This window comes from Myotis yumanensis, unplaced genomic scaffold (genome assembly GCF_028538775.1).
Source record: "Myotis yumanensis isolate MYYU_CA2020_CCGP unplaced genomic scaffold, mMyoYum1.0.hap1 SCAF_10, whole genome shotgun sequence".
In the NCBI taxonomy this organism is placed as follows: domain Eukaryota; kingdom Metazoa; phylum Chordata; class Mammalia; order Chiroptera; family Vespertilionidae; genus Myotis; species Myotis yumanensis.
This window is the reverse complement of record NW_027223761.1, coordinates 35,676,851-35,691,693: the sequence shown is the minus strand read 5'-3', so window position 1 is coordinate 35,691,693 and position 14,843 is coordinate 35,676,851. Positions and strand designations below refer to the sequence as shown.

Here is a 14,843-nt window from a genome sequence, read left to right as displayed (position 1 = left end):
CCACTATTGAAGGCTTGTGTGTGTTCTCTTTCCCCTCACCGCAGCGGTGGCCAGAGCAATAAAGGTTTCCTGAGACCGAGTTTCACCAGGAGGGAGAATCTGCCATACTGAGCTACCACTGGCCTGGCCTTTGGGGAACCGAGGGCACTGGTGACATCAAACCACCTTAGCTCCCTCTGCCCACTAGGCCTTGGCTCGTCGGTGTGGTTGGGCTTCTGTCTCATGTCTGGTCCAGCTCTCACTTTTCTGGGAGTTGCAGCCCAGTCCCTAGCCAGGCTGGCACTCTCTGCTTTGCCCGTAGCATTTACCCTTCTGCCAGATCATGTCCCCTGGAGGACCATGTCAGCCAGAGTCAAGCCTCATGTCACCGTATCCTTTAGACACTGTGTGTTGACCCTATTGACCCCTGACCCTCCCCCACCGTGAAGGGCCAGCCCTTGCCTAGTCACTCACATACCCATATCTCACCTGTTCCCAGAATTCTCTGCTTACCCCCACATGACTGAGATCCCAGCATGCTTTGCACCCATCTGACTCGAAGCTCCTGGACCACCCTCCTCTCCTGAGGGGCACTTACCAGCCCACATTGAACTCCACATGGGCGTCGAAGAGTGCCACTACAGGGGCAGTGGCCGCCCTCCAGCCGCTGACCCGGGAGCGGATGAGGCCCTCCTGCTTGCTGTGGCGCACGACTTTGATGAAGCCCGGCTTCTGGCCATTCACCTTGTCCACGTACTCTGTCAGCTTCTCCTTCAGCTCCTCTGTGAGGGAGAAGACGTATTGTTAGCATAATGGGAACGATCAAAACATCCCCCCTTTTGTGGAGAAATGACTCCCAGAGAGGCTGGAGGGTCCATTCCCCTCTCCCGTCTTCCTTGGTGTTCCCCAGGATGGCCAGTGCAGCTCAGATTTGAAGGGAAAAACAGAGGTGAAAATAGCATTTATGGAGCCCAGCATCTTGCATAGGATCACATGCCTACACACATTAACGATTTAATCTTTACAACGAGCCCACGGGAAAATGAGACTCAGAAGGGTTTATGAACTTCTCCAATGTCATGCAGCATGTGAGCGGCAGCGTGTGCTTTTAAGCCGGGTCTAATGATGGCAAAACCCACATCCTTCTCACCAGCTCCTTCATCCCAGTGCCCTCCACAGTGCTCCCCCAATCCCAAGGGAACGCTGCATCTTCGGAGGTGGCAGCTCAGGACCCACTCCTGCCGGGTCTCCATCTCTCCAGGACATGCGTGACCAGGAGCTGTGCCCTGTGAGCAGCTGCACTGGTTTGCTGCCTGCTGTTGCTGGGCCTGGCTACACATCGAGTCCCCCTGCTTCTTCATAACTCTAAGTGAGGCCTGAGCAACCCAGCAGGGCCCCTTGCCCCTCCACTGGGGAGAGCACAGCAGCCACATCCACTGTGTTCTCCACAGCAGCGCAGGCAACAGCCTATGAGGGCGCCATCTCCCCAAATGATGACCTGAGTGGGCCACATTCTCCCACCTGTGACCACAGGACCTGCCCAGAACTCGAGTCCCACTCTTTTCCTATTTTCTCAGTACCTGCCTCTCAACCACCCTTCCTCCCATCTTCTCAGCCAGGCCCTGGACAGACGCACCGGGGCTGAGCCCCCTCTTTATCAGAGAATGAATGGTAGGAGCTCCATGTCCCTTGGTGCCCAGTCTGGGCCCCATCATGTAAGCAGCCCACTAGGCATGAAAAGGGCACAAAGCAGCTGGCACAGTGCCAGGTGCATGGTAGGTGTGCCCCATGGCAGCAGCAGAGTGTAGTAGAAGGACAGTGGTTAGAGTCAACAGCATCGCATTATACATCTGCTTTACTAAACCAACTCTGGATGTCCACGAGGAAGTTTGGATGGGATTTTGCATATGGGAAGGACATGAACTTGGGGTGACTATAGGGTGAACTGTTATGGGTTGAATTGTGTCCCCCCAAAAAGATATGCTGAAGTCTAACCCCCTGTACCTCAGAATATGACCTCATTTGGAATTAGAGTCTTTCCAGATTTAACCAAGTTAAGATAAAGGCATTAGGCCCTAATTCAATATGATAGATGATGGATACAGAGTTAGGCATGCACAGAAGGAAGACAGGTGAGGAGACATAGAGAAGATGCCATCTGCCAGCCAAGGAACACCTGAGCTCACAAGGCGCTAGGAGAGAAGCCTGGAACAGACCCTCCCCTACCGCCTTCAGAGGGAGCATGGCCCTGCCTACGCCTCTAGTTTGTACCCTAGGACTGAGAAACAATAGATTTCTGTGTTCAAAGCCACCCAGTTTGTGGTGCTTTGTACTTTGTAGTCCTAGAAAACTAGGTTGTTATGAGGATTAAGTGGAATTGACGTGTGAAAAATCAATAATACACAGTAAATGCTAAAAAAAAAGTTAGCTCCCTCCTTCCTGCCTCACAGTTTCCATCACTGGGAGTTGTAAGGACGGAGATCCATCTCTGGCTGACAAGGCCTTCTTCATAATCCCTCATCCAGAACCATCTCTTCCTCCTCTGCCCTGACCCCAGGTTAGAAGTCTGCAAGCAACAAGGCCATGGTGGCCAAGCAGAAGATATGAATGCGTGCAAGGGCCTCATGCCAGGAGGACAATGAGACATAATGATCACTGCCAGAATGGTAAGCCCTCCTACAGACATTGACTTCAAATCCTTTTACACATGAAACTGCCCAAACCAAAGGCTGGAAGGATGGTACCCCTGCTTGAGTTACCATTGCAGAGGTGAGGAAACTGGGCATCCAAGGCAGAAATACTGAGAGGGAGGCAGGAGCCTCTGGTCCTGGACAGCTTCTAACCTGCTCTGTGACCTTGAGCAAGTCCCTATGAATCCCAAGACCTCAGAGTGAGTTGGACATGATATTAAGTTAGTTTTGAACCAATTACCCATCAAAGGTATGAACCCCTCTGTCTATCCTGATGAGCGATCCTCCAGCCCCTCCAGTGACAGGGTCAGTCCTCATGGAGTTACACCGACTATGACATGTTCTTTTTTCTTTTGCCCTCAAGTACCAGGGTCTCTCAACCTTCCACTCATTGGCCCAAGCCTTATTGTGTGGCCACAGAGGACAGACCAAGCCCTCTTCCATAAGACAAGCATTTTGAGTTGAAGACCACCCTTCAGTTCTTGCTGAGGATTTCTCTAGGTCAAATATCTTTACTTCCTCCGCATATTTCCTCATATATCATGAGTTCAAGTCCTTATGCCATCCTGAACTTCCCTCTAAATATGTTAGTTTTTCTCTAACATCTTTAATCTATGCACCTAGAAATTGGCCTAATACTTCTGGAGTAAATTGGGCTTTAGAGAACAGAGGGAACTAATCACCTCCCTTATTCTAGAATCTATGACCCTATTCTTGTAGTTTAAGGTCACATTACCTTTGCCTACTTTGGACTCAAAGTGAGTTTACTGGAAGCAAACACCTACAGGTTCTCTCCACAAGGTGCTGCTAAGTGAAGCCTCCTCATCCCATCTCTTCATGCCGGGGTGGGTGCTTGTGTTTGTGTGTGCACATGCATGTGCTGAACCAAAACATAGGATCGTATGTTTACTTCTATTTAATTCATTTTTTAAAAAGATTGATATTGTTTATCCAAAGTCAAAATGTTTCCCTGCCTGGTTCTGTTATCCAATATCTGCTACCTAGCCCTTCCAGTTTTCCAGCTTCTAAAAGTGATGAGCCCATGCACTTAATTCTCATTCAAGTCATTTTTTTTTTTTTAAACTGTGTGACCCTGGTCCAGATCTAGGGCCAGTGGGGGCTGTCAGGCATTCTCATTCCAGCCCAGAGAAAATTCAGTTGACTTTTGGGCTGCCACCAACACTCTGTATAGCTCACTTTAGCTGATTTAAAAATGACCCCGTGATCTTGGATTGAACAGCTGACAGGGAGGCCCGGGGATGCCACTGTCACACAAATGTCAGGAAGTTGGCCACAGAGCAGCACAACTCAGTGTGCCCCATGCTTACAGGTCTTCGTGTATGGTTGACAGGTGGCCTCTTAAAAATGCTGTGTCATCACTTCAAAGTCCACCCCTCATATGTCCTTTTTGGGAATGTTAAATAGAGAGCTCATAAAACCTGATATTTGACAGTGAGGTGGCGAGTGTACGGCACTTGGAGTGAGAACTGGGGTAGTAACTCGCTCCACAGGTGAGAGTCGCTGCCTGTGGGGACCACTTCTATGGTGTTGATGGGACAGGGCTCTGGATGACTGCCCTCAAAAGACCCCCCACAAACCCCACCTCTCTGAATTCACAGCCATGTGCAGCTGCCTCACACACTGACTCTGGGCTGGCCGTGTGACAACAGGGTGCAGCAGGAGGGACCTCCTGCCAGTCCCAGGCCTTGGGAGGCCTGCGGCTTCTGCTTTCCTTCTCTGGCTGCCCTAAGTGAGGAAGCCAGAGCCAGGTCCTTGTGGATGAGAGGCCCAGAGAGGCCCCAGCCATTCAGGCTACCTCTCCGAGGCCCCAGACGTGTGAGTGAGGCCACCTTGGATCCTTTGGCCACGGGCTGACTGTGAACACAGGGAACCCGGCTGACACCTCATAGAGCAAAAAGGAACTGCCCCTACCACAGAATCACGGCTCCAGCCCTTATCGCAGAATTATGAGCCAATGAATGGTTGCTGTTTTAAGCCATTAGCCTCTGGGGTGGTTTGTTATACACAAAGGCTATCAAAACAGGACCTATTGTTCTGGTATGATGCAGGGGTTAAAATAAGATTGTGAACTCCTGAGGCACAGGAAATGAATTCAGACACAGAAGAGCCAGCTAAGAAGGTGGCAGCAAGAGATGAAAAGGCTTTCTTTCTCGTAGCAGCTGCTTGCCCCTTTGTACCTCTGAGCTCTGTTAACAGTGAACTAGAATAAAAGTTTCTGGTGTATCAGCTAGAGAAAAATCCTGTTCTCAGAGAGCTATACCCCAAATAGTGGCTGCTGATTAGAGGAGAGGATTCCCTTAGCTCTAACCAAACAACTGGTGTAAAATTTTTTTTAAAGGCCTATAATACCCTGGATAACACTGGCTTAGTCTTTTCAAAACACCTTTACCTAATAAGGTTTTCATTTTTTCCTTCAATCTTTGTCAACTGCCAAAGTAAAAACTATCTCAAGAATACTTCTGTATTTGTTAGAAAACTATTGTCCAAGATATTGCCTATTACATATTCTACATCATATATGATAAATACTTCTCAGAACTTGGCTCAAAAAAACATATAAAAACTTTACTTACCTAAACTCAAACTCATAACCCATCATATTTACCTTTTTGCCAAGGCTGCCAGGGAGCTCAGAGACAAATATAATGACGAATCACAGGGTTCTATTAACATTTTTGCTTCTCTAACTTTGCTAAAGATTTGATTTTCAATGTGTAGCCTAAAAGCTACATTGTCTTTTACCTTTTTTTTCTACACAAGCTACCTTTCATTATTTTTGAAATCTCTATAAATAACTTTTATAAAATGTCTTCGTAGAGCATGACAGGGGTATAATTGTGGAAAGAAAGGGAAGGCTGTATTTCATGTTTGTTTTAATGTGCTGAGGAAAGGGGAGGTAGGAAGTCTATTCTCTGTGACTTTGCCAAATTTAGAATCAATGGCAGAGCTGTAGACAGCACCAGCTCTAATGAAGAAATACAATTTGTGCCCTGCATGGGGCCAGGTGTTACCCTGTTTCTGTTGCTCCTCCAGCCCTCTCCTGCTGTCCACAAATCCCTGTTCTGCTGACATCTGGATGACCTCTGTCAATCAGCATGCTCAGGAACACTATTCACCTCTTAGGACAGTGGTTCTCAACCTTGGCTGCACATTAGAATCACCTGGGAATCTTTTTAAAATCCTGATTTCTGGGCCTCATCTTCCGGAAATTCTGTTTCTTTGTTACTAATATTGTGGTCCCACCCCATAACAAAGAAACAGAATTTCCGGAGCATGAGGCCCAGAAATCAAGATTTTAAAAAGATTCCCAGGTGATTCTAATGTGCAGCCAAGGTTGAGAACCACTGTCTTAGGAGGTCACAGGCCAGTCCATCGTCCCTATGAGGTGCCTCTCCCAGAGCCAACTGAGTGCGGGCTGCTTGCCTGTTCCCCCTCCTTCAGACTTAGATGCCAAATAAAAATGCAAAATTCACCAGCCTGGTCAAACAGAGCCCTTTCTTCCCTCCCTATATATGTCCCCTGGACTGCTCCCATAAAAAGCAATTAGCTCCACGAAGTCACCCTAAAAGGAACAAACTGCAGGCTGAGCAGGAGAAGTCTGGTACCAACGGCTGTTAAACTGATTTACTAGTAAACACCTAATGAGACAGCCTTTATCTCTTGCATAAAGGAAAAAGAATCAGGAAATTGATGTCCGATGGGGCTTCGCTCTTTGGAAGGCAGCTGCACAGGCCTCTTGTAAAACGGCCTACCCAGGCTTGCTATGGAGAACCAGGTTCAGCTCCTGTCCCTCCCTCACTACCCAGGTGATCATTTCCCAGGCTTGTTCCAGGTTTGGGGGAGGCAGGAGTGAAGAGAGAGGCCACTCATCATTCATTCATTCATTCATTCAGCAAATATTGGGCATTAATTATGTACCAGTTACTGATCTAGCTGCTATGGCAATACTGTGAACAAGACAGTCCCTATGAAACATTAATTCTAATGGATGTTTAAAAAGTATGTGATGTACTCCACTGATGGGGTGGGAGATGCCAGGGAAAGAGCGAGAAGGAAAGATGGAGGGAGGGGAAAAAGAGGGGGTGGAGAGAGGAAGAGGAAGAAGAAGAGAGGAGGAGGAAGAAAGGGGAAAGAGTAGGGGAAGGAACAGGGAGATTTTTGAAAAAGAATATCAGAAACCAATTCAGTTCTTCCAGACAATGAGGCCTCTTTTTATTTTATTTATTTATTTATTTTATTGATTTCAGAGAGGAAGGGAGAAGGAGATAGAAATATCAACGATAAGAGAGAACCATTGATCGGCTGCCTCCTGCATGCCCCTACTAGGGATTGAGCCAGCAACCCAGCCATGTACCCTGACTGGGAATCGAACTTGACCACTGAGCCACACTGGCCGGACAACACTGAGTCCTCTTAAATGACAGGCCTTCTGGGCCTGAGATGCAGTACTTGGTGCACAACGGTGGGGGGGGTGGGTGGGGGGGAGGGCGTGCTACTAGGCATCGAGGCTGCTAAACACCCTACAGTGCACAGGACAGCTCTCCACAATAAAGAATTATCCAGCTCAAAATGTCAGTAGCACTGAGTTGGAGAAACCTTGCATAGCTCTTACACTAGTCCCTCCTTATCTGCAGGGGATGCATTCTAAGACCCCCAAACCAACAGGCCGGGATGGACAGGTAGGATGTGGCCCTGCTTGTGTTATCATTGAGGAGATGAGGGAACTGGGCATCCGAGGCAGAATGCTGAGAGGGAGGCAGGAGAGCCCCAGGGGATGCCTGACACCGCAGATAGTGCCAAACCCGATCTCTGGATCTGATGCCTTGGACCAGTGATGGCGAACCTATGAACTCATTTTTTTGGTTGATTTTTCTTTATTAAATGGCACTTAAATATATAAAATAAATATCAAAAATGTAAGTCTTTGCTTTACTATGGTTGCAAATGTCAAAAAATTTCTATATGTGACACGGCACCAGAGTTAAGTTAGGGTTTTTCAAAATGCTGACACGCTGAGCTCAAAAGGTTCGCCATCACTGCCTTGGACCATCCCCTGTAGTTCCCAGATGCCTCCCCCTGACACCCCCAAGGCACTGCCTTTTGTCCCCTCCGCCTGCCCCCAGTTTCAGGCCAGCCTTGCCCTTTAGCTCAACCTGGATTAGAGTTGCCACTCCCTCCCTCCAACTGCCTGAAGGAAAGGAAGTGTGAACACCCCCGTTGAGAAGTGCTAATAATTGCTTGCCTCCAATGGTGCTGATTTGAAGATTAAAAGCACAGCACATTTCTGTTTATTCCTCTAAAAGGGAACAGTAGCTGTTCCCCAGAACAGAAGATTAACTGGCTTTCCTCTAAAGCCATTTGGGCCATTGAACACAAATGATATGTCAACACACTTTAAAGAAGAGATTATTCATTAGGATGCGATGGCTGTTGAACTTAGCTGATCACCCACTCACCTGAGAAGCTAAAATATAAATGCATATAGATGCCACCAGACCCCCACCCCTGGAGAATCTGGAGGGGGTCTCTGGACTCAGGTGGCCCAGCTGATGAATGATGGTGAGCTGGGATCCAGAGCAAAATAGACCAGCCTGAGTCCTGAGCCTGGGGCCGGGGGGTGGGGGGGGTGGTGGGGGGGGTTGGAGGTGTGGATAGGGGTAGGGGAGAGGTCAGCCTTGTTTTATGCATTCCTCTCTAAGATCATTCCAGACAAGCTGTCAAGTCCTAGGCAGTTTACAAATGTCTCCCATGTAGTTTATTCTTCTGTCCAATATACCTAACAGCTGCACTGCTGTCTGACTCCTTTAATAGCTGCACTTCTTCAAAGTCAATTGATACTGAAGTAGATGTGAAATGGCCTTAAATTGTTCTCCTTACTCAGGACTTGGGGGGAGGAAAGCTCTACCCAGGAGCCCCACAGATGGCATATAAATATGGCTACCGGCCCTAAGCATAGTGGCACACCTTCCAGGGAAGTCCAAGCATTAGTTCAGCAAGTTAGAGAAAGTCCCAGAATTACCACCTAGTAGACAGCCACCTGTCTCTAGGTCTACTCTTTTGTGTCATAGCCAGACATGGGTGACCACAAAAACCCACAAGAAATATGCACTCCTCACTTAGTGGTCTCCAAAGCCAGGCTCTCAACATCCACTAATACCCTCTTACCTGCTATAAAAATGAGTTATTTTCCAAAAGATCCTGTATTCAACAACAAAATGGTCAGAACTGGTTTCTGAATGATATAAAAATGGCTAGTCAGAGATGTGTTTATTGGGTGCAAATCTCTCTCTCTCTCTCTCTCTCTCTCTCTCTCTCTCTCTCTTCCTCTTGGGTTAGGCTGCCAAATTCAGCTTCTTTTTGACTAGAAGGCTGATAAGGAGCATTCACACAGAAGTTCCAACTTCTCTGGGATACAAACCCTTGAGCAATAAGATCAAGACGTGAGGGAAGAGGGCCTCCGTTTGGGCAAGGGTTTCCCAGAGTGCTTGTTACTCGCCTTTGGGGTTCACAGTACAATCCTGCGGGGAAATTCATCCACTCTGGGCCTAGGACAAAAGGCTGCCGGAACCAATCTGAGTGTTCACAGGTCCAGCCGCACCCTTTGGCTCCAGGCAGGGCATTCTGAACGCTTACCCCCTCTTTGCTCCTGACACCCCCAGACTTGCCCGAGGTCACAGAGCTGGTAATCAGTCCTACCAGAAAGAGAATCCAATGCCCCTTCTCCCTGGGCCAGAGCTCCAGGCTCTCCATTTCACCGATGTCCACGGTGAGTAATTAAAAAAATGAAAATGAGAATAATGGACTAACAGAAATCAGTTGTCTTCATGGACTGAATGATCTTGGAAAAGAGCCAGCTTGCCTTTGTGCTCCTTGGGGCCGTGTAAGGAGGAAACTCCTATAAAGTAAAGGTGAGACTGCAGCTGCGAAATTACCTAAAGAGCATAAGATATTCTGGCTACTCGGACGGTTTTCAGCAGGAATTCTGGGACTTACTTAGAATGCCATGACAGGTGCATCCAGGCACAGTGGACCCTGCTGCAGTCCCGGCCCTTCCAACTCTGGGGGACTGGGCAGGTAAGTTCCCTCCATGGGAAATGCTGGCATCAGCATTTGACAGCAGGTTAATTCCAAGCTGAGAGCAAGCCCTCTTGGCGTCCCATGGGGATTCCAGGAGGCCCGGGCTCTCCTACCCCATGTGTTGGTGCAGGTCAGCTGCCATTGGCAGTTAAGCCAGGGGCCAACTAGAATTCTGATGCTAACTTGTTTTGCGCAAGAGTTCAGAGTGCTGCCTAGCTTAGGAATCTGATGACCCAAAAGCTCATGACTGAGCCCAAAAGTTTATCACCTGAGCCCCAAATTTCAAGATTCTGAGATTCCTAGAGTCTGTGATTCTCAGTTAATAACTCTCATGATCCTGAGATCCTAGTATTCGAAGCTTCTGTAAATGCCTGAGCTATAGCACCCCTCCCCCACCATTGTTGGCCTATCCCGTGGTTGGCAAACCGTGGCTCGCGAGCCACATGCGGCTCTTCGGCCCCTTGAGTGTGGCTCTTCCACAAAATACCACGTGCGGGCGCGCACGTACAGTGCGATTGAAACTTCGTGGCCCATGCGCAGAAGTCGGTATTTTGTGGAAGAGCCACACTGAAGGGGCCAAAGAGCCGCATGTGGCTCTCGAGCCACGGTTTGCCAAGCCGCAATTTGCCGACCACTGATATACCAAGGTCAGTGGTGCCACAGCACTTCTGCACGAACTGTTCCCTTTGCCTGGGCCATCCTTCCTGCCTCATCTGACCTTGCGCAGGTTCTGTGGGAGGCCTTCCTTAATCTGCAGCTTTCCAACTGGAGGAAAGGCTTAGGGTAGGGAGGGGCTTTTTCTCTTCTTGGAACACAGACGCAGGGTGCTAGGCGACCAGTGAGGAGCAGCATCAGTCTTTGGGTCTGAATCCTGCCAGCTCAGCCCTGAGCGCCCTCCAGGGAAGAGCTAAGGCTCCCTGAGGCTGGAAGTCAGCTCTGTACTTTTGCAAATCAGTGCTGCTCGGGCTGTGTGACCGGCCTCAGGCTGGCTGATTCCTGACTCGGGGGACCCAGTGGGCTTCGCACACATACTAGTATTTACAGCCCAGCTCGCTGTGGTGCTTGTTAGATCAGGAGGTCCGATGCTCTTTTCCTCCGGCTCATAGAGCACCTCCAGGCAATCTATCCTCCGAGGGGAGGATCCATGAAGGAGGGGGTGACAAGGCAGAACCCAAGTGCTCTGCTCTTAGCCCTCAGTTTTTCTTTCTTTATTGAAAGATGTCATGTAGAACAGAAGGAGCAGGGCTCGGGGGAGAGGAGGCCTCATTTGAATCCCCGGTGCAGCCATTTGGCAGCTGAGTGACTTTGGGCACGTGGTTTGACCTCTCGGACCTGTTTCCTCACCTTTGACAGGGGAATAATGTTATCTGCCTCTTGGGGTTGCTGTAGGGAGATAATGCCTGGCATGTTGTCAGTGCTGAACAGTCGTCCTATTATTTGTTCACTAGAGGCCCAGTGCATGAAATCGTGTGCGGGTAGGGTCCCTAGGCCTAGCCTGTGAGCAGGGCCATCTTCTGCCCGCTCGCCAGTCCACAGTCCCGCCCCGCTGCCACCCACCTGGTTCCCTGTTCACCATGCTGTGATCAGAGCCTGTGGGTGGGGGGAGGAACTGAGAGGTAGTCAATGCACCTCATAGTGACTGGTCGAGCAGTCATTCTGGTCGTTATGGTCATTGGCTTTTTATTATGTAGGATTAGTCTGAACTTCTTTGTTCCTTTCCTCCCTTTCAAAGGAAGGTGCTAAGGTTGGGAGCAGGGACCCCTGCACCATTTGGGAAAGCTGGAGTGCAGCGAATTACCCTGGGATTTCTGTAGGCACAGAACCCTAAGGTGGCTCTCCTCAAGGGCCACTCAAAACCTGGCTACTCCATATTCAATCCCCAACCCCTTTCCCACCCCAACCGTTCAGCCACTGACTTCACCCCTTGCACAGGGTGGACATGGTGAACTCGGGCTCGAGAGGGGGGGCAGCATATTGTCTGGACATTTGCTCATTCAACAAATGTCCCCGAGCAGGTCTCTGCACCAGTCACTGCGATAGATGGTGGGCTCAGCTCGGACAGCAAACCAGGCTCCTTTCCCCCTGGGAGCTCCAGACTAGTAGGTGGGACCGGGAATACATAGGTACATACTAGTAAATGGGTGCACCCTGTGATGTCAGGCAGGGAGCTTGTGCTACATGGAAAAAGCAAGCAGTGAGGGGCAGACAGTGATGGGACAGGGGGCCTGGAAGCTGCGGTCTCTAAGCAGGGGTGACACTAACCACAGAGGGGCGGCAATGTCATTTATCCAATAAGCAGGAGGAGGCTGCTGGTGTTTGTGAAGCCAGAGTCATAGGTGTGGACCTCAGGAGACACCTTAGCAAAGGGTGAGGCACGTGGTCTGGCCTAAGCAAGGAGCTGGGTTCAGGGAAAGGCCCCAGGATGCGATGTGAAATGAGGTATTTGTTCAGCCCGACAGGGCACATCCAGACAAACAGAGCAAGCAGTCCTCCTGGAAGGTAGGGTCAGCCCCAGGAGTCCCTCCATGGCCTCTAGGCCTGGAGATGCTTGGCTTTGGCCATGAAACTGAGCAGAGATGGGGCTGAGTGAAGGGAGGGCGAGCACAGCCCCTCCCTCCAAGGCAAAGCCTTTTCTCTTCATGTGTTCCCAGCACTCGGCAGGTGATCAGGGCTGGGATGTGGAGTAAGTGGGTGTTCTACCCTCAAGAAGCTCACAGTGTAGTGGGAGGAAATAATTAAACAGATCATTTCAGTGCATTGAGGTATGTGTGCAAAGTGGTTGTCACAAGGAGCTGTGACTCGTGCAGGATGAGGCAAGCTTTACAGGACAATGTTTCCGTTGGTCTCAATGGATGGATGTGGGGGCTTTGCTAGGAAGATAAAGGGGACGGAAAAGGGGTGTCCAGGTGGAACGGGGGCATCTTCTCCACTCTGGCTGTAAGGAAGCTTTATTTGGAGTCCTCCCACCTAAAGGTCCCTTAAGAGATGAGCTGAAATGTCAGGAAAGACTTTTGATCAATTTGTTAATGTAATAATGTACTTTGCAGCAGCAAAAGGAACTTCTCGATTCCAGAAACCCAAACAGTGAGGTTTTTGTTTTTCTTCCCCCTCCCGCCTCCAATAATATAAGTTATGAGTTCCTCACTCACTCCAGGCCTCAGTCAGGCCTGTCTGGGTCTCTAACAAGGGCTGGAGACCATTGCGAGTCAGCATGCAGGACGTGGACAGAGAGGACACAGGGAGGCTGGGCCTGGCCTCTGCCGGGACCAGTGAAGCCTTTGCTGACCACACCCCAACTTTTCCTGGCACGTGGTGGGTTCCTCACTCCCCCATGACCCCCGAGGTTGAAGCGCCAGGCCTGGTGCTCTCACCACGGACACAACTCGTGGGTCTCCCAGGTGCAAGGTGGGCCTGGCCCCCTCCCCTCAGCAGGACCTGACGTGGTCCTCAGTCTTTTGAAGAGAATCAGCACACGGAATGGGCCCTATAGCACCAGCCCGCAAAGGTCTCCAGCTTCAGAATCGGGGCTTTTTGTCATCTTTCTCAAATCAGCATAAATGTGGAGGACACCCACCCTCAGGTAAGATCCAGTCCCCAACAACCTGGGCTGGCAAGGTCCCGCAGTGAGAACCTCGGTGTCCATGGGGTCTCTGTGCCTGGTTTACGATGCTGCCAGCCCAGAGAGCTACAGAGAAAGCCTGGTCATAGTGAAGCACTTGTGTGTGGCCAGAGTGGAGAATATGCCCCAGCGAAAGCAGAAAGGAGAGAAGGAGAAGAGGAACTTAGCCTGTCTGGTACCTACTCTGTGCTAGGTGCTTCACCACATTATCTCACATAATCTTCACTACAGACCCATGAGATGGACACACTGCGACCCATAAACTAGAAAGAAGCTGAGGAGGCAACGTCAGACCTCAGGGAGCTTCGGGTCTTCCTGCCAAAGGCAAGAGGCGGCCAATGTGTGTCAAGTGTAAGTGCTCACACACTTTGGGCAAGGGGAGGGGATCTGAAAAAGCAGCTTCTGAGAGGGTATCTTCCTACAGAGTAGAGGGAACAGGAATGACACCAAAAAAAGGAGAAGGAGGAGGGAGAGAGAAGGGGGGCAAGCTGATGTGAGGAGGAAACCAACCTCGGAGTGGAGAAACAAGACAAGGAGGAGGAGGAGAAGGTTCTGGAATACTGGGGAAACGCGAGGGGAAAGCTAGCTCTTCTGTAGGCACAGCATGTCGACCATAACCCTGATGCAACTGTCAACCAACGAGAGAGACTCCCCAGCACTGGTGGGTATAAGGACAGCATTGTCACTGACTGCTAAGAGCCCACAGCCACGTGGGAGAGGCACCTCCTACCTGGGGTATGGCTGAGGCTTACCCGGCCATGACCGGCTATTTCCCGCTGTTGTTAACCCACCTGGGGCTGGACAACCCCACACAGAGAAAGAGGCACATCTGTAAGGGCTGGGCAGGACACTGAGACACTGGGATAGCTACGTGGTGCTTCTGTTGCTTTTTTCCCACTCACTGTGAGAGAGCAAAGAACTGGCAGGACATCAGCTGGGTCTGCCAATGGTACTGAGAAGCAGTGCTTGGCTCTCTCGATTCTGGCCTGGAATCCCCAAAGGCTGGATCAAGAAAGGCAACATTTCTGTGAGGAGAGGAAGAGGGAGTTTGCTTAGAGATTAAGTGATGCCAGAGGAGAAATGCGCAAACTGGTTACTATGGAGAGCAGCAGGGATAGCAGAGAAAGAATGTCTGCATGGAAACGGACCATGAGTCAGGTGAGGAAACTATTGAGGTGGGATTTGAAAACAAACCTTTTCTCCTCAGAAGTTGACTTAGCAATATGGTCAGCATGGGTAATGAGCGAAGAGAACTCAAGGCTGGGGAGCAAGGCTCCTGCCTGGAACCACCTAACCCAAGGCTGGAAGTGTTTGGTGAAGCCCAAAGGGGAGAAAAATCGGTGAGAACTCTGAATCTCTAATCTGCTATGGGCACTCTGACCAGATGGAGCAAGTAGGAAGCTGTTTGTGTCCCAGATCGCAGGGCTGGTGGGGAGGCAAAGAGGGAGGGCCCTGGC

At 50.0% G+C, this 14,843-nt stretch overlaps 1 protein-coding gene across 3 annotated transcripts in view; it reads right to left on the bottom strand.

Annotated features, from left to right (window-relative positions):
* The window catches only part of GALNT18 (polypeptide N-acetylgalactosaminyltransferase 18), a 293,469-nt gene that overhangs the window by 89,881 nt on the left and 188,745 nt on the right, over window positions 1-14,843 (bottom strand). For all 3 annotated transcript variants that reach the window (XM_070425289.1, XM_070425290.1, XM_070425291.1), the window contains exon 4: window positions 578-761. In XM_070425289.1, the coding sequence (XP_070281390.1) occupies window positions 578-761 (184 nt within the window). The remainder of the gene's footprint in view (window positions 1-577; window positions 762-14,843) is intronic.